This window comes from Xenopus tropicalis, chromosome 3 (genome assembly GCF_000004195.4).
Source record: "Xenopus tropicalis strain Nigerian chromosome 3, UCB_Xtro_10.0, whole genome shotgun sequence".
Taxonomy (NCBI): Eukaryota; Metazoa; Chordata; class Amphibia; order Anura; family Pipidae; genus Xenopus; species Xenopus tropicalis.
Genome location: NC_030679.2, coordinates 129,034,700 through 129,056,832, shown reverse-complemented (window position 1 = coordinate 129,056,832; position 22,133 = coordinate 129,034,700). Strand labels below are relative to the sequence as shown.

At 38.0% G+C, this 22,133-nt stretch overlaps 1 protein-coding gene across 1 annotated transcript; it reads left to right on the top strand.

Moving 5' to 3' along the window:
• The first annotated feature begins 624 nt into the window (after positions 1–624).
• On the top strand, positions 625–20,484 carry slc18a2 (solute carrier family 18 member A2). Its single transcript, NM_001005688.1, is given in 15 exon segments — positions 625–711; positions 7,039–7,175; positions 9,734–10,052; positions 10,290–10,348; positions 10,963–11,046; positions 13,435–13,527; positions 14,234–14,323; positions 15,420–15,463; positions 15,568–15,628; positions 16,466–16,561; positions 17,219–17,297; positions 17,384–17,435; positions 18,518–18,701; positions 18,902–19,035; positions 19,316–20,484. Coding segments are annotated over 14 exon segments (1,455 nt in total). The 5' UTR covers positions 625–711; positions 7,039–7,060; the 3' UTR covers positions 19,361–20,484.
• Positions 20,485–22,133: the final 1,649 nt, after the last annotated feature.

Genomic DNA, 22,133 nt, shown 5'->3' with positions numbered 1-22,133 from the left:
CAGATAACCTGCAGCCAAGTTCCTGTGCCAATCACCATCTCACTACTAATGCTATCATGGGTCTGTTATATCAAAAACCAAAACTATACGATGACAAATGCCTTGAAAATATTTTTAACAAGATACTATGTTCGAGCTCCCAAAGGATCTGAAGCACAGAAGTGCTGTACCAGCTTGGGAGGACAGGAGCCCTTTGGCAGTGATAATTTGAGGCTACAAACATGCCCCCCAGTACTTTATATCAGCATGTAGTCTTTATCCACCCATAACCCCGGCAGGTATAAACATAATGTGCTTATCAGCAGGGGCATAACCAGAGGAGCACAGGCCCTGCACCAAGATTTAAGTCATTCTAAGCTGCCATGTAACACTCTAGTCCAAATGCCACAAGGCCGCCCAAAACAATACCCATGATGCTTAGTGAAAAATCAGAGTCCCCCCCCCCCTTTCATCTGCTTTTGCCTGAAGGCATCACAACCCAGTTCTACAAGCGAGTCAGAGCTTTGGAGGCCAATCTGACTGGTTATTTCAGTCTTTATCTGTTAAAAAGAAACTATTTTGGGAGTATTTACAGGGGAAGGATACTGTATTGTTCTTTATGAATTCTCTCTTTCAGTGAAATCCATTTGGCTGACATCTCATACTAACTGGAGCAGGACACACAGACAGCGATAACATTGCTACAGAAAGTCACTAGCGTTTGTACGGGAGGTAAGCCATTCCCTTACGGCATACACAGCACTCTCATTATAGAAATATTTACTACCAGCGGGGCTATTAGCGCTACCTCTAATTTTTCTATTAAAGGTAAAGCTAATAGCCCTGCCGGTAGTAGTAAGTATTTCTTCTGACATGTTATAATGGTAAATATTAATATCACTTTCCTTTGGATTTTGGACTTCTGTGTGCCAAGCCTCACTCTGGATATTAAGCCTCATTTTGGAATTATAATGGACAATGTGGGATGCTGGAAATGAGAGGCAGGACTTAATAAGCAGATGTAGGGGACTGCTAGAAAAATAGTTAATTTGAAGGATTCAGGAAAATAAGATTTTAATTTGCGTTGTTTCACTTTGGCATACAAAGGCATAAAGAAAACCTTTAAAGCATACATTTTTATGTCCAGTTGCATCACATGGAATCCATAAAGTACGACTGGCAAAAAAAGGTATTTTATCAGTAATTTATATACAGTTATGGGACCCATTATAAAGAATGCTGGGGTTTTCCAGATAAGGGGTCTTTCCGTAATTCGGATCTCCTACCTAATGTCTGCTAAAAACATTATTTAAACAGTAATTAAACCCAATAGGATTGTTTTGCCTCTAATAAGGATTAATTATATCTTAGTTGGGATCAAGTACAGGTACTGTTTTATTATTACAGAGAAAAGGGAATCATTTAACCATTAAATAAACCCAATAGGGCTGTTCTGCCCCCAATAAGGGGTAATTATATCTTAGTTGGGATCAAGTACAGGTACTGTTTTATTATTACAGAGAAAAGGGAATCATTTAACCATTAAATAAACCCAATAGGGCTGTTCTGCCCCCAATAAGGGGTAATTATATCTTAGTTGGGATCAAGTACAGGTACTGTTTTATTATTACAGAGAAAAGGGAATCATTTAACCATTAAATAAACCCAATAGGGCTGTTCTGCCCCCAATAAGGGGTAATTATACCTTAGTTGGGATCAAGTACAGGTACTGTTTTATTATTACAGAGAAAAGGGAATCATTTAACCATTAAATAAACCCACTAGGGCTGTTCTGCCCCCAATAAGGGGTAATTATATCTTAGTTGGGATCAAGTACGGGTACTGTTTTATTATTACAGAGAAAAGGGAATCATTTAACCATTAAATAAACCCAATAGGGCTGTTCTGCCCCCAATAAGGGGTAATTATATCTTAGTTGGGATCAAGTACAGGTACTGTTTTATTATTACAGAGAAAAGGGAATCATTTAACCATTAAATAAACCCAATAGGGCTGTTCTGCCCCCAATAAGGGGTAATTATATCTTAGTTGGGATCAAGTACAGGTACTGTTTTATTATTACAGAGAAAAGGGAATCATTTAACCATTAAATAAACCTTTCCATAATTCGGAACTTTCTGGATAATGGGTTTCCGGATAAGGGGTCCGATACCTGTACAACATGATTATTTTTGCAAAAAAATAAATAAAATAAATCCATGAAGCAATTAAACTGTAACAGACTAATAGACATCTAATTAACATGGAGTCCAATGCAAAAGTCCAGAAGGCTTCTCTTTGTACCAACATCTGATCCACATCTCCTCCTTTTAGGAAGGGGGGGGGGGGGGGTAGAATGAAAGGGGCAGGTACGGAGGGTATCTCTCTTATTAAGTGTTGTACGACTGGTTGTTAAGATCTATCCTGTTTAGCCTCTTTCTGACTATAGACAATATATCACTAGCTAATCTGCCATAATCTCATCTCCTCCCACTGCATTCCTTCTTTACTGCAACTTTGCAAATTCGCCTACTCTCTGTATGTACAGAAAGTACAGAGCAGCAAAACAGATTTTTCTAAATTAATGTAATACAGGTATGGGACCCATTATCCAGAATGTTCAGGACCAAGGGTATTCCGGATAAGGGGTCTTTCCATAATTTAGATCTCCATACCTTCAGTCTACTAAAGAATCAATAAAACATGAATTAAACCCAATAGGATTGTTTTGTATCCAATAAGGATTATTTAAATCTTAGTACAAGGTACTGTTTTATTATTACACAGAAAAAAGAAATCAGTTTTAAATTTCTGAATTATTTGATTAAAATGAAGTCTATGGGAGATGGGCATTCCGTAATTCGGAGCTATGTAGATAACGGGTTTCCGGATGAGGGATCCCATGCCTGTACTGGAACCATATATATTTATATTGTACTCTAGTCTCTGCATGAAGCCAATTTATCTATAGATAAAGCCCCTTATTTGATTTGCAATACAGAATACAGAACTTTCTCTTTCATTCATTACTAATTCTAACCAACTGGAGCATTTACAAGCTTGGAAAGAAATTAGGATCATTTTCTCCTATTCATATCTATGGAGTAACCATTGGAGGATGGTGACTTTTTTGTTTGGGGAGGCTAAAGCTGGGCCATATATAGACTTACCTAAAGCTAATGTGAGACTTGATGGATTCACTGCTGGCTTAACTGTGTGCCTGTGTATAGCGCCTGTGTATTGTGCCTGTGTATAGTACCTGTGTATAGTACCTGTGTATAGTACCTGTGTGTATAGTACCTGTGTATAGTACCTGTGTGTATAGTACCTGTGTATAGTACCCTGTGTATAGTACCTGTGTGTATAGTACCTGTGTATAATACCTGTGTGTATAGTACCTGTGTGTATAGTACCTGTGTGTATAGTACCTGTGTGTATAGTACCTGTGTATAGTACCTGTGTATAGTACCTGTGTGTATAGTACCAATGTATAGTACCTGTGTGTATAGTACCTGTGTGTATAGTACCTGTGTGTATAGTACCTGTGTGTATAGTACCTGTGTGTATAGTACCTGTGTGTATAGTACCTGTGTGTATAGTACCTGTGTGTATAGTACCTGTGTATAGTACCTGTGTATAGTACCTGTGTGTATAGTACCAATGTATAGTACCTGTGTGTATAGTACCTGTGCATAGTACCTGTGTGTATAGTACCTGTGTATAGTACCTGTGTATAATACCTGTGTGTATAGTACCTGTGTATAGTACCTGTGTGTATAGTACCTGTGTGTATAGTACCTGTGTGTATAGTACCTGTGTATAGTACCTGTGTGTATAGTACCTGTGTATAGTACCTGTGTGTATAGTACCTGTGTGTATAGTACCTGTGTGTATAGTACCTGTGTGTATAGTACCTGTGTATAGTACCTGTGTGTATAGTACCTGTGTATAGTACCTGTGTATAGTACCAATGTATAGTACCTGTGTGTATAGTACCTGTGTGTATAGTACCTGTGTGTATAGTACCTGTGTGTATAGTACCTGTGTGTATAGTACCTGTGTGTATAGTACCTGTGTGTATAGTACCTGTGTGTATAGTACCTGTGTATAGTACCTGTGTATAGTACCTGTGTGTATAGTACCAATGTATAGTACCTGTGTGTATAGTACCTGTGTGTATAGTACCTGTGTGTATAGTACCTGTGTGTATAGTACCTGTGTGTATAGTACCTGTGTGTATAGTACCTGTGTGTATAGTACCTGTGTGTATAGTACCTGTGTGTATAGTACCTGTGTGTATAGTACCTGTGCATAGTACCTGTGTGTATAGTACCTGTGTATAGTACCTGTGTATAATACCTGTGTGTATAGTACCTGTGTATAGTACCTGTGTGTATAGTACCTGTGTGTATAGTACCTGTGTATAGTACCTGTGTATAGTACCTGTGTATAGTACCTGTGTATAGTACCTGTGTGTATAGTACCTGTGTATAGTACCTGTGTATAGTACCTGTGTATAGTACCTGTGTATAGTGCCTGTGTATAGTACCTGTGTATAGTACCTGTGTGTATAGTACCTGTGTATAGTACCTGTGTATAGTACCTGTGTATAGTACCTGTGTATAGTGCCTGTGTATAGTACCTGTGTATAGTACCTGTGTGTATAGTACCTGTGTATAGTACCTGTGTGTATAGTACCTGTGTATAGTACCTGTGTGTATAGTACCTGGGTATAGTACCTGTGTATAGTACCTGTGTGTATAGTACCTGTGTATAGTACCTGTGTGTATAGTACCTGTGTATAGTACCTGTGTATAGTACCTGTGTGTATAGTACCTGTGTATAGTACCTGTGTGTATAGTACCTGTGTATAGTGCCTGGGTATAGTGCCTGTGTATAGTACCTGTGTGTATAGTACCTGTGTATAGTACCTGTGTGTATAGTACCTGTGTGTATAGTACCTGTGTATAGTGCCTGTGTATAGTACCTGTGTATAGTACCCTGTGTATAGTACCTGTGTGTATAGTACCTGTGTATAGTACCTGTGTGTATAGTACCTGTGTATAGTACCCTGTGTATAGTACCTGTGTATAGTACCTGTGTATAGTACCTGTGTATAGTACCTGTGTGTATAGTACCTGTGTATAGTACCTGTGTATAGTACCTGTGTATAGTACCTGTGTATAGTGCCTGTGTATAGTACCTGTGTATAGTACCTGTGTGTATAGTACCTGTGTATAGTACCTGTGTGTATAGTACCTGTGTATAGTACCTGTGTGTATAGTACCTGTGTATAGTACCTGGGTATAGTACCTGTGTATAGTACCTGTGTGTATAGTACCTGTGTATAGTACCTGTGTGTATAGTACCTGTGTATAGTACCTGTGTATAGTACCTGTGTGTATAGTACCTGTGTATAGTACCTGTGTGTATAGTACCTGTGTATAGTGCCTGGGTATAGTGCCTGTGTATAGTACCTGTGTGTATAGTACCTGTGTATAGTACCTGTGTGTATAGTACCTGTGTGTATAGTACCTGTGTATAGTGCCTGTGTATAGTACCTGTGTATAGTACCCTGTGTATAGTACCTGTGTGTATAGTACCTGTGTATAGTACCTGTGTGTATAGTACCTGTGTATAGTACCTGTGTATAGTACCTGTGTGTATAGTACCTGTGTGTATAGTACCTGTGTATAGTACCTGTGTATAGTACCTGTGTGTATAGTACCTGTGTATAGTGCCTGTGTATAGTACCTGTGTATAGTACCTGTGGGAGGGGGATGAAATCTACAGCAAAAATCTGCACTGCCTTCAGTTTGTAATATCTCCCAAGCCCTGTCTGCATCTGCGCCTTCATTGGTGCCTTTTACTGTCTGTCAAGAATGCTGTGCTCTGATTGGAGAATCCACAAGAAGACAGATCCAATCACAGCTGATTACAGCAGAACCGGAGCTTGCAGTAACAGGAGTTGATTTCCAGGACAGTGCAGAAACGGAGTGAGATATTTTGGGTTTTTTTTAAGGTGCCGAGCAGGTTAGTGATGAGCAAATCTGTCCTGTTTCCCTTCAGTGAAAAATGTGAAAAGATTTGCAAAATGGCATTTTTTTTTGACACATGTGACACATTTTTTTTTGTGAGGCAAATTTTTGCACCCATTTTGTGAAACAATCTGCTCATGGTGAAACGCAGAAATTCCCCGCGAATCCATGCCTGGTGAAATTTTGCTCATCACTACCCATTGTATGCATGGGTATAAACACATTAAATTAAATGATCCTGCATTCTAAACAAACTATAGCACAGGTCATCTATATCATATCCTATAATAGCCCACTTATTGATGAAATAAGGTATGATTTCAAATATGGTTCCTCTTATACCATATAAACATAGGCAGAATTAGTCCCATTTTGACCCCGGTATGCAGTGATGTAATAAAAAAGGTTAAGAAAGAAATATAATTATATAATATACATTTTGGTACTTTCCCTATGGGACCAAACTGTAAATGATATCCTTATAAACTGTGCTTAGTGATGTCATCAGTTATAATCGGAGCTTAGTGATGTAATTTCTGTCACATGATTCACTGAAACTTGTATATTATAATAAATAAAGAAGTAAAATATAAGGATATTAGAAGTCACCTCAGAGTTCCATGACCTGTATAATTATATATGGTCAAGGAACTCCTCTGTGACTTATAATATCCCTATATTTTACAATAGGGGGTACTTTATTTACTATATATACTTCACCTTTATGCAGGCCTCTAAAAATGAACTTTTTAAATGTAATATGCAGTGCACTATTTGTCCAATGAAGAACGTTACAGAGCAAAAGAAAACGTTTGCTCTCAAAAAAAAAAAAAAAAAAAAAACCACAGTCAAAATGGAAAAGCACTGGAAATAAACTGAACGTAAAATATCTTCATTAACATGGAGGTTTCAAATGAATGAAATTGTTTCAACAGTTCATAAAAATATATATAGAGAGAAATCCCCTTTATTAAGGAATGCCTGGCTTCATTGTGCTAAGATGTGTTTGTGTTTCCTGTAGGAGCAGCCATTTCCATAACACAATGGGACGATGTTGCCCATGTCCGTGTCTGAAGGAGAAGTGCGACTCCCGGTGGCCGATCCTGTTTGTTATCACAGTGGCTATGATTGTGGATTGCGTGCTGTTCACTATTGTAGGTATGTTGCAATGTGCTCTAGGTATATTTACAACTTGTTTATATAACCCGGCATAAAGCACATATCTATATGGAGACATCTATTATCTACTGGCCGAGCCCTAAATAATAAAGTGTGGGTAGAATTTTCCCTCATTAGGCAATAATGCTTGCCTCTAGCTATACTTGCACCAAACACCCATGTCAGTTGTGCTTATAGTGTGCAAGGTGAGCACTGAGACGCAACTGAGCCCTGTACACAAAATCATTTTTGTTTCTGTTGATTTACCTAGTTCTATCAAGCACAAGTTATCTAAATTATACAGGTATGGGACCTGTTATCCAGAATGCTCAGGATGCCTGTGGTTTTCCAGATAAGGAGTCTTTCTGTAATTTGGATATACAGGTATCTGACCCCTTATCCGAAAACCCATTATCTAGAAAGTTCCAAATTATGGAAAGGCCATCTCCCATAGACTCCATTTCAACCAAATAATTCACATTTTTAAAAATGATTCCCTTTTTCTCTGTAATAATAAAACAGTACTTGATCCCAGCTAAGATATAATTACCCCTTATTGGGGGCAGAACAGCCCTATTGGGTTTATTTAATGGTTAAATGATTCCCTTTTTCTCTGTAATAATAAAACAGTACCTGTACTTGATCCCAACTAAGATATAATTACCCCTTATTGGGGGCAGAACAGCCCTATTGGGTTTATTTAATGTTTAAATGATTCCCTTTTTCTCTGTAATAATAAAACAGTACCTGTACTTGATCCCAACTAAGATATAATTACCCCTTATTGGGGGCAGAACAGTCCTATTGGGTTTATTTAATGGTTAAATGATTCCCTTTTCTCTGTAATAATAAAACAGTATCTGTACTTGATCACAACTAAGATATAATTACCCCTTATTGGGGGCAGAACAGCCCTATTGGGTTTATTTAATGGTTAAATGATTCCCTTTTCTCTGTAATAATAAAACAGTACCTGTACTTGATCCCAGCTAAGATATAATTAATCTTTATTGGAGCCAAAACAATCCTATTGGGTTTATTTAATGTTTAAATTATTTTTTTAATAGACTTAAGGTAGGAGATCCACATTACAGAAAGACCCCTTATCCGGAAAACCCCAGGTCCCAAGCATTCTGAATAATGGGTCCCATACCTGTACTACTAAAAAAATAATTTGAACATCAATTAAACCCAATAGGATTTTTTTTCATTATATCTTAGTTGGGATCAAATACAAGGTACTTTTTTATTATGACAGAGAAAAAGGAAATCATTTTTAAAAATGTGAATTATATTATTATTATTATAATGGAGTTTATGGGAGAAGGCCTTCCCGTAATTTGAAACTTACTGGATAAAGGGTTTCCAGATAATGTATCCCATACCTGTATTATATAAGAAAAATGACGGAAATTCTGGATGCCCTGTTACCAATGTAATGAAAGCAATGTGATGAAATGGATAAACTTTGCCCATTCATGTGTATAGCTAAACATCAGCTTGTGCAAGGCCAATATTATACAGGTATTAGACCCCTTATCTGGAAACCCATTATCCAGAAATTTCCGCATCACGGAAAGGTCATCTCCAATAGACTCCATTTTAATCAAATGATTCACATTTTTAAAAATGGTTTCCTTTATCTCTGTAATAATAAAACAGTACCTGTACTTGATCTCAACTAAGATATAATTAATCCTTATTGGGGGCAGAACAGCCCTATTGGGTTTATTTAATGGTTAAATGATTCCCTTTTCTCTGTAATAATAAAACAGTACCTGTACTTGATCCCAACTAAGATATAATTACCCCTTATTGGGGGCAGAACAGCCCTATTGGGTTTATTTAATGGTTAAATGATTCCCTTTTCTCTGTAATAATAAAACAGTACCTGTACTTGATCCCAACTAAGATATAATTACCCCTTATTGGGGCAGAACAGTCCTATTGGGTTTATTTAATGGTTAAATGATTCCCTTTTCTCTGTAATAATAAAACAGTACCTGTACTTGATCCCAACTAAGATATAATTACCCCTTATTGGGGCAGAACAGTCCTATTGGGTTTATTTAATGGTTAAATGATTCCCTTTTCTCTGTAATAATAAAACAGTACCTGTACTTGATCCCAACTAAGATATAATTACCCCTTATTGGGGCAGAACAGTCCTATTGGGTTTATTTAATGGTTAAATGATTCCCTTTTCTCTGTAATAATAAAACAGTACCTTGTACTTGATCCCAACTAAGATATAATTAATCCTTATTGGAGCCAAAACAATCCTATTGGGTTTAATTGCTGTTTAAATAATTTGTTTATCCAGAAACCCCCAGGTCCCTAGCATTCTCAATAACGGATCTGATACCTGTACAATAAAATACATAGCCTTAAACTGATGAGGAGTGGTATATTACAGACAAGTAAACAGAAGGACAAGTACAGGATACAACTGGACAATGGGCAATATTTAAGTGAAGCAGATGATGATATAGAGGAGATAATTAGGGTCAATGTTAGAATGAAAGATAGTAACAAATACCTATTTTCTTTTTTGGCAGCTCCAATCGCCCCAGCAATTCTTTATGACATTGAGTATGGGAAAGGAAACACAACATTTCAGAACTCCTCCGGTTCCTCCAGTGCTTATCCCATTTCCAGCTATTCTTCCTTATCAAATCTTTCACTCTTTGACAACTCGAGTAAAGAACCGTACCATGACCGGATCACTAACAGTACTGAGAGCCCTGGCAATAAAAGGAAGTGCTATGAGGGGACCGAATATTTAAAGGAACAGAACGTAAGAGTTGGTCTCCTCCTTGCTATTAAAGCCATACTGCAGCTTCTGACAAACCCCATAGTGGGCAAACTCATTAACAGGTAAATCTGTGGAACAACAATTAGCTGAATTCTGAAGACTATACCATTCATCCTCTTTATACTAAATGCATCTTATGTGACTACACTACATTCAATAAAGTCTCCTTCTATGTTTTCTCTTCTATCAATGTAGATGAGAAGATGTTCATAAATAGACCTAAATACCTGTTGAACAATAGACCTAAAAAAAAGAACTAAGTTACTTCCTTCATGCACTTCTACTCTTCTCCCCCCCAGAACTGGATATGATGCCCCGCTGTTTTGTGGCTTCTTCATTGTGTTCCTCTCCTCTCTTAGTAAGTATCTTCTCTTCTCAACCTTTGTACCCAACATGTGGTGACAAATGCATATTCTATAAGTAGCCATGCTGTATCATTTGTTTTTTCATGTAAGCTTTCTTAGTCTGTTTACCATGAGAATATTCTGCTCAGTTTATTTAGCATTGAAAGGTTTTTATATGAGAAACTTTACTCCTTCTGCCATTGGGTTAATAATTTAATGGCATTGGAATTTATGGTACCTTCTAAAAAGATAGGAAGCCAACAGGATAACTTGATAACTAAAATATATAAAGCACAATTGCAGGGGGACTGAGCTCCCATAGTACAATACTGTTTAAATAATCACAGCCCGCCCCACATTCACAAGAAAAAGGGTGGTATCAGGTGATTGTACACCCCACCACTGAACGCACCATTACTTAAAAATAAAGTTGATCCCAAGCGCTTAAGTTTACATGGACATGGATATTCTCAAAACCAAATGACAGCTTATAACTTCAATAATCACTCCTCCTTATACTGACCTGCATATAGACTGCTTTAGCTGTTTGTAACTGATGACCAGTAATTTCACTTTGACTAATGTTCTTGCAATGTGTTGATTAGTGATGCATCTTTGTATTTTGCAGTGTTTGCCTTTGCCAATTCCTATGCCTTTCTTTGTGTGGCCAGGGGGCTCCAGGGAATTGGATCCTCTTTCACCATGGTGTCAGGTAAAATATTTCTAACGTATGGCTAGTGTTGGACTGAGATGGCAGGGGCCCACCAGAAAACCCTGGACAATGGGCCTGCTCTCAAAACTTCTTCCTAATTCATCCTCTCCTCCTTCAAACCATTTATTATCCTAGTCTCTCTGCATACTATACTCTATTCTTCCATCCATTTAACTTCCATGTTCCCATACAGAAATAGGGAATGACCATCAAATTGGCTAAATAGATAGAAGCAAGAGGGCCACTGACTCCTGGGCCCACCGGGAGTTTTCCTGGTATCGTGGTAGGCCAGTCCGACACGAAGGGGCTGATTTACTAAGACACGAATTCGAATCCGAATTGGAAAAATTCCGATTGGAAAACGAACATTTTGCGACTTTTTCGTATTTTTTGCGATTTTTTCGACGCCTTTACGACTTTTCGGAAATTATCGCGACTTTTTCGTTACCAATACGATTTGCGCGAAAAAACGCAAGTTTTTCGTAGCCATTCCGAAAGTTGCGCAAAATCTGGCGATTTTTTCGTAACGTTAAAACTTAAAAGGCGCGACGTTTCGCGCAAGTTTTAACGCTACGAAAAAATCGCCAGATTTTGCGCAACTTTCGGAATGGCTACGAAAAACTCGCGTTTTTTCACGCATATCGTATTGGTAACGAAAAAGTCGCGATAATTTCCGAAAATATCGCAAAATACCGATCATTACGAAAAAAACACAATCGGACGCATTCGGCCCGTTCGTGGGTTAGTAAATGTGCCCCTAGGTATGGCTAAAATTTACCCATAGCTTGATAAGATACTGGAACATGTGGCTGACAGATAGCCTACCTGCTATATTAAAAGTGGTCATACACGAAACAGTATGGTTGGGAAGCTTAAAAGAAGTGCATCTTACTGCCCAAACAAAGCTTCACATATTGGGAGAATTTTGCACGAAACTTTGAAAAAACTTGAGATTCAAAATCTACATATTTTAGCTGTGAGTCATGGACTACAAGGAGCTACAAAGGGTAATTATCAGCTATACCTTGTCCCTTAAGGCACATTTGTCACATTGTTATTCATCACTGAGTAAAAACAACACATGGGGCCTGATTCACTAAAGTACCGCTGCAAATTTTTTCATGCGTTTCGCAAAACAATCCGCCAATGGCAAAACGCATGAAAAAATTCGCTGCGGAAAAATTTGCCGCGCATCCAAAAATTTGCTGCAAATCCATGCCTGACGAAACATTTCATCACTTGTAGCCGCATATAAATAGTCGCACAAAATGAACGCACGCCATGTTAGCCATACACGCCAATACTTTCGTAAAATTACTGTATTAAAAATGACCATTTCCCTGCAAACTGGCGGCTGCGTCACTCTAGGGGAAACACAGACTTGAATAAATAACACTGTAAGTCCATATTTTATTGGCAAAAGCTAACTTACTGTACTTTTCTATAATTATTATACCTAGTAATGTATTTTGTGCGACTAAAGATTTACCGCTATAGTACTGTATATTTTGGCGACTAAAGATTCACCGCTATAGTACTGTATAATATCGCGACAAAATATTCACCGCTATTGTACTGTATATTTTGGCGACTAAATTTTTACCGCTATAGTACTGTATATTAGTAGCGAAATTCCATACATGCCAAGACTTTAGTAAAATTGAGTAAAAAGACACAGACTTGAATAAATAACACTGTAAGTCCATATTTTATTGCCAAAAACTCATTTACTGTACTTTTCTATAATTTTTTGCCTGCCTGAAGTAGGAGTTAATTTTCGCATAGCCTAATGCGATATTTAGCGCGCCTAAGTGATAGTGAATCATGCGATCGTATTCTTTTCAGCGCGGAAATTAACGCATGCGTTAAAACTAGCGCGTGCCGTTGCGCAAGTAATAACGCATGTGATATGGCGACTTAACGCACGTGATATTGCTATAGTGAATCGCGCGCTAATTATCGCAACAAATTTAACCGTGTGATAAATTTTATCGCACTTTAGTGAATCAGGCCCATGGTGTGATATTTACCTTAAAGGAACAGTAACACCAAAAAATGAAAATGTTGTAGGAGAAGGAGAACTAAACACTAAAAAAGAATATAGCTAGAAATGCCATTTTTTATATACTGAACTTATTGAACCAGCCTAAAGGTTCATCACCTCTATAGAAGTTATTATCCAGGTGGTCATCATACAGAAATCTGTTAGAAGTGACTGTGACACTCACATACTCAGTGAGCTCTGGGCGGCTTTGGAGAAGCTAAGCTTAAGGGATGTTGCAAATCATCAAGCAAAGAAAATGAGGTTCTACTAGGTTATGCTATAAGGCTCATTATTATTATAATACTCCTGTTTCTTTGTTTAATTGTATATATCTGTCCCCTCAGCTATGGGCATGCTGGCACATGTGTTTCCAGATGATGCTGAACGAGGGAAAGCCATGGGTATAGCCATGAGTGGTGTTGCCATTGGGATACTTGGTAAGTTTTGTAAATTCTCAGACTGTAAAGCTGGCCATACACTGTATGATCCACTCATTTGGCAAGGTCGCCCAAACCGAATACAAATCCTAATCCCATGGGAAAAATATCAGTGTGCTAAAAACCCCCATCAATTTCTGTAGCCACGTGAACTAGTCATGTGAGTTTGAGTTTTTTTTGCGACAAAAATCACTAATTCAAGTCTCTGAAATGGACATTTTTCAAGATTTATAATGCTAAAAAATTTTGAAAACTTAAATATAAAAATTCAGCACTTTGAGCTGGTGAGTCCGTGTAGAAATCAGGGTTCTAGTAGCAATGTTCAACTACTAAAACTACATTTTTTATAAATTGCCCTCCTCGTGTTCAGATTCAGTTTGGCCAGGCACTTGGAATTGGCTTAATCTAAATACTGCTGAAAATGCTCAGGTTTGGCTAAATACAGAACCAAATCTGGGGTTTGGTACATCCCTGATTTTAATCTTCACCAGAAACATATTTATTCTTTGGCTGGTACAAAGCTTACAAATCCTACAGTAAGAAAGAAGCCTACTCCGCTGCCCTTGCCAATTCCTTTCTGCGCAGTTTAAAGTATGTTCTGCCCAATGATTGTGTTCACAGAATAATTGATAACACTTTCCTACTATATCTGCACAATTTTCAGTCTCAATCGATTGTAGCTCTTACACATTGTCTGTCTCTGCAGCGGGGGCTCCTTTTGGTTCTGTCATGTATGAGTTTGTTGGAAAGGCTTCTCCATTTCTGGCCATTGGAGTCTTGGCCCTTCTAGATGGAGGTAAGAAGAGATAAGTCAATAACCAACATTATGAAGTGCTGTTCATTTCTTAGGTTAATGACACAAATAGTAACTTACTATGTTGCACCTTCCTATGATGGAGTCATGGAGGCAAGTTCTTACAGGTATGGTACAGGTTTGAGATTTTTTTGGGTGACTTTTAGCGCTAAAAAATGTGATTACAAAAAAAAAATCCAGCTGTTAGTAAATGGCTCCCCAAGGGGTGCTTTCAGCAAAAATGGAGTTGGCGTTTTTTCCTTAATTTGAGAAAAACAGGAATAAATTGTATTTTTTGAAACCTCAACCTGAAAAACAACTTAACAGAGAAAACACAGCAAGTAAAAGCTGGACAGGTTGCACAGAAATCAATGGGAATATTTTCTAACAACTATATATTTTTATATCCCCGTTTTTTTTAGCCTCATTGAAAATGAATAGAGTCCATCAAGTTCAACCCTTCCAAGTAAACCCAGCACACAACCTATACTTACCAATCTATACACTCACATACATAAACTATATAAACAAACATTAATACTGACTGTAGATATTAGTATCACAATAGCCTTGGATACTATGCTTGTTCAAGAACTCATCCAGGCCCCTCTTATAGGCATTAACAGAATCTGCCATTACCCCATCACTAGGAAGGGTATTCCCCAACCTCACTGCCCTCACCGTGAAAAAACCCCCCGACACTGCTTTAAATGGAAGCTCCGTTCCTATAATCTAAAGGGGGGGCGTTGATTGTTTTTATGGGAATATGCAACATTTTTCCACAACAGAACTCAAATTCAGTTTGAGTTCTTTCTCAGTTCAGTATATCTAAAATTTACTTTCTGCAGTTCAGTCACCAATAAAATATGCAATATGTTAATATTCTTGGCCTATTTGTGAAATGACATAATCGTCTGTGTTGAATGTCCCACCCCCAAAAAAATCAATGAGATTCTTATATACCTGCCCAGCAGGTTTACCCCAAGAAGAGCCAAAATATCCTGGAGATTATACTTTTCTTTCCAAATGGTGCGGCCACATGAATTGTGAAGTGTATCCAGTAATCCAAATAGTCATTACCTTGTCTGTTTGTCCTTAGTACTCCAGCTTTTCATACTTCGGCCTACAAAGTTTACTCCATTGGTAAGTATCTGTACTTACAGTACGTGTACCTTTATCAGCAGTATACAAAAAGAACAAAGGAAAGAGATTAGACCAGCTTTGTAACACACTTTCTTCTCACATAGGCTATTCCTCCCACACCCTACAGAGATCTTGTCTTGGATCCTTACATTATGGTGACTGCAGGTGAGAACACATTTCTCTAGAAAAGCTGTGTGTTTGGCCAACTAGTGAAAGCAAAGAGATTCCACTGAAATGTAAAATACATAAATGATTCTACAATATATCAAAAGTCAACAGGCAAAAAAAAGGGGACGGCTACAATAAGAAGGCATAAATAGCAATGAAAGGAGCAATATAACCCAATAGGGCTTGTGCTGAACATATTATATTGCTTATTGTTGTACAATCTAGGGCAAACAGCGACAATGAAATTAGTTTCACTTTCCAAAATGTCTTGGTTCTTGCAAGCAAATGTGGGAGGAAGAGAACATAGTTTATCAGTCTTTGATTGAGAATATACAGTAATTATAAGTTTTTCAGTGGAATGCCTTCTGTTGGTAGCCTCCCAAAACAAAATGTCGCTCTTTGCCTATGTTATTAGCGCTAAAATAACCCCCCCTGCATAATGGACTTCTGTTCATCTGTAAGCCAAAACAGTCACAACAAGTGGAGGGCAGGAAGGGGTTTCATTATACAGAGGGGTCTCATTATGTCTATTAATTAGCTCAGCTGATTACAGAAAGCAGAGGCAGCTGTAAAAATTGAAACAATCATCTGTTAATATGTATCTTCCTTATGCTGAAAAGGGTGTGTATACTGTTTAAATATAAATATTTATATAAATATATTATATACATATAAGGAGATAATGCAAAATTGATGAGGGTGGGAGGAGGAAACAATAGGAAATCTGTAGGGAATATAGCTCCTTCTTTCCCTAGCAACTTTCAAACTCTCACACAATATTGGATGTCCTGTTTAATTTATATTTTGTCTCATCTTTTTGTTTTATTTCCTTAGTGGGCCTTTGTATTGCTAATCTTACCTTTGGCATGCTGGAACCAACAATACCCATCAGAATGATGGAAACCATGTGCGCCCCCCGCTATCAACTTGGTATGTTCTTATCTGTTAACTGTGACGACAGGAGATGGGTAATGGCGGCATAAGTTTTGAGTTTTAATTTTACTGTGAAATTCTTCTCTCTAATAATGTTAGCAAGCCCACTGCTTCATTAAAGGGGAACTTCAGCTTCCGAACCAAAATATGTTAAAGAGCCCCACACAATAGAGAAACCCAAAATATACCTATCACTATAATCTGACCTTTAAAAAGTATGAATAAATACCATTTTTATATGCTGAATTCCAGCTGCTGAACAGCTCTTCTTTTTCTGCATCATTTGAAATTTTGTCTGGGGAGGAGGGACTAAAACACCAACGTTACAAATTGTAACAACTTCTCCATGGCTTACAGACAGCATGCAGGAACTACATAACCCACAATACATTGCACTGTGATGTTCATTTCCTTATTAACACCATGTGTGCATGGAATGTTGGGATTGGGAGGATGCAGGCTGCAGGCAGGCTGAATGCCGACTCGACTACTGTCACATTATTTTGAGTCTCAAAGTAGTCAGCCAGATCAGCAGGGGAACAGGGGGCGGGGCTTAGGGAACTGTTCCAAACCTTATTATTACATTAGACATCATGGAAAGGCTGCACATTTTGAACATGTGAATATAATTTGCTTATTCCTCTTTTTCAACAGGGTTGTCTTTCCTTCCCTCTGTGATCACATATTTCATTTGCTTGAATGCCTTTTCGGGGCTTGCACAAAAAATTGGGAGGTGAGCAATTTTAAAGCTTAGAAGCTGCCCTACTATAACATCATGTTATCATCCAATCAGTGATCTGATTGTCTTCCTAATAACAGGTGGCTGTGCATTATGATTGGAATGATAATTCAAGGAATCGGTGTCATGTTTGTAAGTAGCACTTCCTTTTTATTATACATAATAATACGAATGAAATTCAGAGTTTTTAATTATATACCCAGCTAATGTACGAGGCTTTACTTATTAACCTGACATCATGCAAAGAGAACTGACTTTCAGTTACAGATATAACAGTGACTGCTTCCGTTTGGCCCTACATGCCTCCCTAGAAAGGGAATGGGAGAATAGCAACATGTTTATCTCCTCCTTTTCCCATACTCTGAATATTTTGGCATGCAGAAGCATAAATATATAATGGGGGTCCCCAACCCAAGCTTTCAAATTTAGAGGTTGATTTAGCAGTTTTTTAAATTTGCATTTTTTTTTTTTAAATTCTCACAATGAAACTTATTATAATTATGGAAAACTGGAATGAGAAAAACTGGAATAATGTGTGAAAAACTCTTGAATGAGTTTCTTTTTGTTTAAAAGAAATTGGAGAACGTGTTTTTTCTCCCCGATTTGATTAAATTGTGGAGAAAAACACAATCTCAATTTAATAAAAATAGGGCCATCATACTGTCAAAGTACATCTGTGAATATTATCCAAGTATTTTGGTGCTATATCTTACATCAGGGGTCCCCAACCTTTCTAACTGGTGAGCCACAGTCAAATTTAAAAAGACTTGGGGAGCAACACAAGCACCATAAAAGTTCATGGAGGAGCCAAATAAGGGCTAAGATTGGCTATTAGGGGCCTCTATGCACACTATCAGCTTACAGGGGCTTTATTTGGTAGGAAATCTTGTTTTTATTCAACTAAAACTTGCCCCCAAGTCAGGAATTCAAAAATAACTCCCTGGTTTGGGGGCACTGAGAGCAACATCCAAGGGGTTGGGGAGCAACATGTCGCCCCAAGCTAATGGTTGGTGATGACTGTCTTACAGTAACATTCTATATGAAGAAAATATGCAACTTATGCAACAGATATACACCCATCAAGTAACTTACTTTTGGGTTCACCCTCCTTCAAAGTAGTAATAAGCAATAATACAAAACAGACAGCAAAAAACTATATGAGGTATTTTAATGTTTTTGTAAAGCTGATTCCTTTTACCCATTCTCTATTCTAGCTGCCGTTAGCATTGAATATATTTGGACTGATTGGACCTGATGCCGCACTGGGGTTTGGCTTTGGATTGATGGAGACATCAGTAATGCCACTCATGGCACATCTGGTAGATTTACGGCACACTTCTAACTATGGAGGCATTTACGCCATCTCTGATATTGCTCTCTGTATTGGTTATGCACTGGGTATGTAACTATTTAGATAAACAGTTATGTGTTATTACTGAAGGTTCATTAAACATGCATATATTTATAGTTAAAGTAGGATAATTAATTGTGGGACCACTTTTTCTGACCTAAAGATGGAGCCGTCAATATAGATTCATACAAATGATGGTATCAGGGCACATTTTGGGCTTATATTTTGTAACTTTCTGCCATTTTAGGTCCCTCATGTGGAGGAGCCATTGCCAAGGCCCTTGGATTCACCTGGTTAATGATATTATTGGGTTTATTAAACATTCTCTATGCCCCAATCTTCATTCTACTGCGCAACCCGCCTGGCAAAGAGGAGACAAAGGTGAGGCCATTCTGTTTCTTCATACATTTTGTCCAAAGATTTATGCCCAAAAAACTATGTTGAAAAAAGGTGTAAAGAAAAATGTGTGTAAGCCATTGAAGCCAATGGAAGAAATTCAGACAGCAGATAAATTCCAGGTAAAAAAAACAAACTGCCCCCAATCTGTAAAAATGGGGCAAAAAATGGGGCTTCTTATACCTGAATTTCATGCAATCACCTAAGAGCAATGGCCCAGAATGAGATCTCTCTGCTCTAAGCTACAGAATATTGTGTTTTTCAGCCTGTACTAAACCCAGAGGAGAAGCAAGAGGAGGAAGACTTGTGACAACTTCCCAGACATGTTCCTCACAGGCGTCATTGATGATGAGATGGCCTTTGGCTCTAAGAATAACAAAAGCACACCCTTCTGACCAACAACTCTCATTCTTCTTTCTGAAACAATGACTTATTTAACCACTGACAAGCTAAAAACGGACACCTATTATTCAGTAGTGGTTAGTTTAATAAGGCTCAGGCCTGGCACATACTGGGTATGTCTGTTCCACCAAGTCATGGGCCACCAGACACCTCTTTGCTCAGGTGCAAATAGCACTATGCTTAAGATTTTACTATAGATTTTTTTAGTGTGTGCAGATTAGTTCACCAAAAGAGGGAAGCTATTTTAATTGGGACCTCCTCTATTTTTTGGTAATCTTATACAGTAGACCAGTGATCCCCAACCAGTAACTCGGGGGCAACATGTTGCTCACCAACCCCTTGGCTGTTGCTCCCAGTGCCCCCAAACCAGGTAGTTATTTTTGAATTCCAGACTTGGGAGCAAGTTTTGGTTAAAGAAAAACAAGATTTAATACGTGCATAGAGGCCCCTAATAGCCAATCACAGCCCTTATTTGGCTCCTCCATGAACTTTTATGGTGCTTGTGTTGCTCCCCAAGTCTTTCTACATTTGACTGTGGCTCACGAGTAAGAAAGGTTGGGGACCCCTGCAGTAGATCATCATCATAGTGCAATCAGCTGGGGGAGGAAAAGTAATGAAAGTGCTTTCCACTGTTTGGTGTAAATGGAAAATGGGTTATGAAATATCTGTTCCATGAACAAAACTGCTAGTGATACAAGTGCGCAGTTTATTGGAGCCCCATTTATCATATGCTAGAGATTTATTTATTTGTTGTTATTATTCAATATTGGTGCTAATTTTATGTTATTTGTTTGGCAGTATTAGTCAGTGTAGGTGCTGGCGTTTCCCATATTCTGTACACATGTTTGTACATGTGAAATAAAAGAAATATTCCCATTATCAAAATAAAGTTTTATACTGTCTTTCAAACCAAAATTTGTTAAAAAGTACCATTCAACACAGAAACCCCTAATATACCTATCACTGTAATCTGTTCCTTCGAAAAGTATGAATAAATATCATTTTTATATGCTGAAATCCAGCTGCAAAACAGTTCTTCTCTTTCTGCATTATTTGAAATCCTGACAGGGAAGGAGGGACTAAAACATTGATGTTACAAAGTGTAACAACTCTCCACAACTTACAGACAGCAGACAGGAACTATATAACTCACAATGCATTGCACTGGGATGTTACTTTCCTTATTGACATCATGTGTGCAGGGAATTGTGGGATTGGGAGGATGCAGGCTGAAGGCCGGGCCTAGGGAACTGTTCCAAACTTCAGTGACCTGCATCAATTGTCTCTATTCAGTTGCAGCAAAAGAACTGACCCCACACATCACTCGCACGCCAAACACCACAAATGATGGCAGACAAACTCTGAAAATATTTGATGCAACTGCATCTGATTTGTGACGAAGTGAGGCTATTTTGGTGAATTAGACTTAGTAGCATCAAAAGAATTGTCCACTTGCACACACAATTACACAATTGAGGGAACACTGCATTGTGGGAAAAAAAACATGGCCATTGTACTCGAAATTGCACTTTACTCACTGGGCCTCAGTATGTGAATGCACCCTATTGTTTGCATGTGCAGTAAACATATACCGCTGCAACTGCAGGGAGCATCTTGAATGTATGTATGTATATCTTTATTTATAAAGTGCTACTTATGTACGCAGCGCTGTACAGTAGAACAATAAATTAATAGGGGTTAAAATAATAATAGATAAATACAAAGTATAATAATAAATACAAATAAATACAAGGTACAGTTGCAATGAGTTAAGAATCAAAGAGACAAGAGTATGGAGGTCCCTGCCCCATAGAGCTTACAATCTGTATGTGAGGGTAACTTACACACACAAATAGGAGGATATTAGTGCTGCAGGTTACAGTGGGTGGCACTGCAATATAAGTGCCAGTTCCCAGATCAGGTGCTGTGTGAATGCTCCAATCTTCAATCCAGGAATTATCATATACTTCAATGCTAATTGTAAATACAGGGATCCTGACAGGTCATATTCCTGTGGCCACCCCTTCTCTGACATCATCAGAGGGGGTGGAATGAGCACAAGTATATACATAAGCTCCTCCCTGTCACTTTTGGGGCTCGGCACAGCACAGAGGGGTCATGGAAGGGACTGGGTGACGGCGGATTTGGCCCTCCACCTACCTCCGGAGGTAATTGGTCCAACCAGATAGGCGGTTAAACCTGCAGGTACCGTGAATTTTGGGCCAACCAAGCACATCACTAAGAGGCACAATTATAAATATAAATCCATAATGCCTGAAGGTTTTGTTCTTTACCAAAGTTTAGTAAATTAACGATTATATCTCAGGCATTTCAAAGCAACCCATTCACTCATATGTTCATTAACGGACTATTTGCACTTTGCCATCCACTAATAAATCATTATTATTATTGTTTATTCTCAAAACTGTTTCACTGTTACATTTTCTACAATAGCCAAAACTGGGTATTGTATAATGGATGGTGTATGTCCTGTTTGAACTTATTGCAACTAATTACTTAAGGATAAATATACATTGAATTTCAATATTTTGCAATTTATTCTTATCACCTTGGTGTCACCTGGATACACTGGATTTGAGCCTCTTATTATATGGGGGTTTTACCCCTAATGGGTGTTTCTTAGGATTATGTGCCTTTACCCTATGAGGTGCTTTACCTAC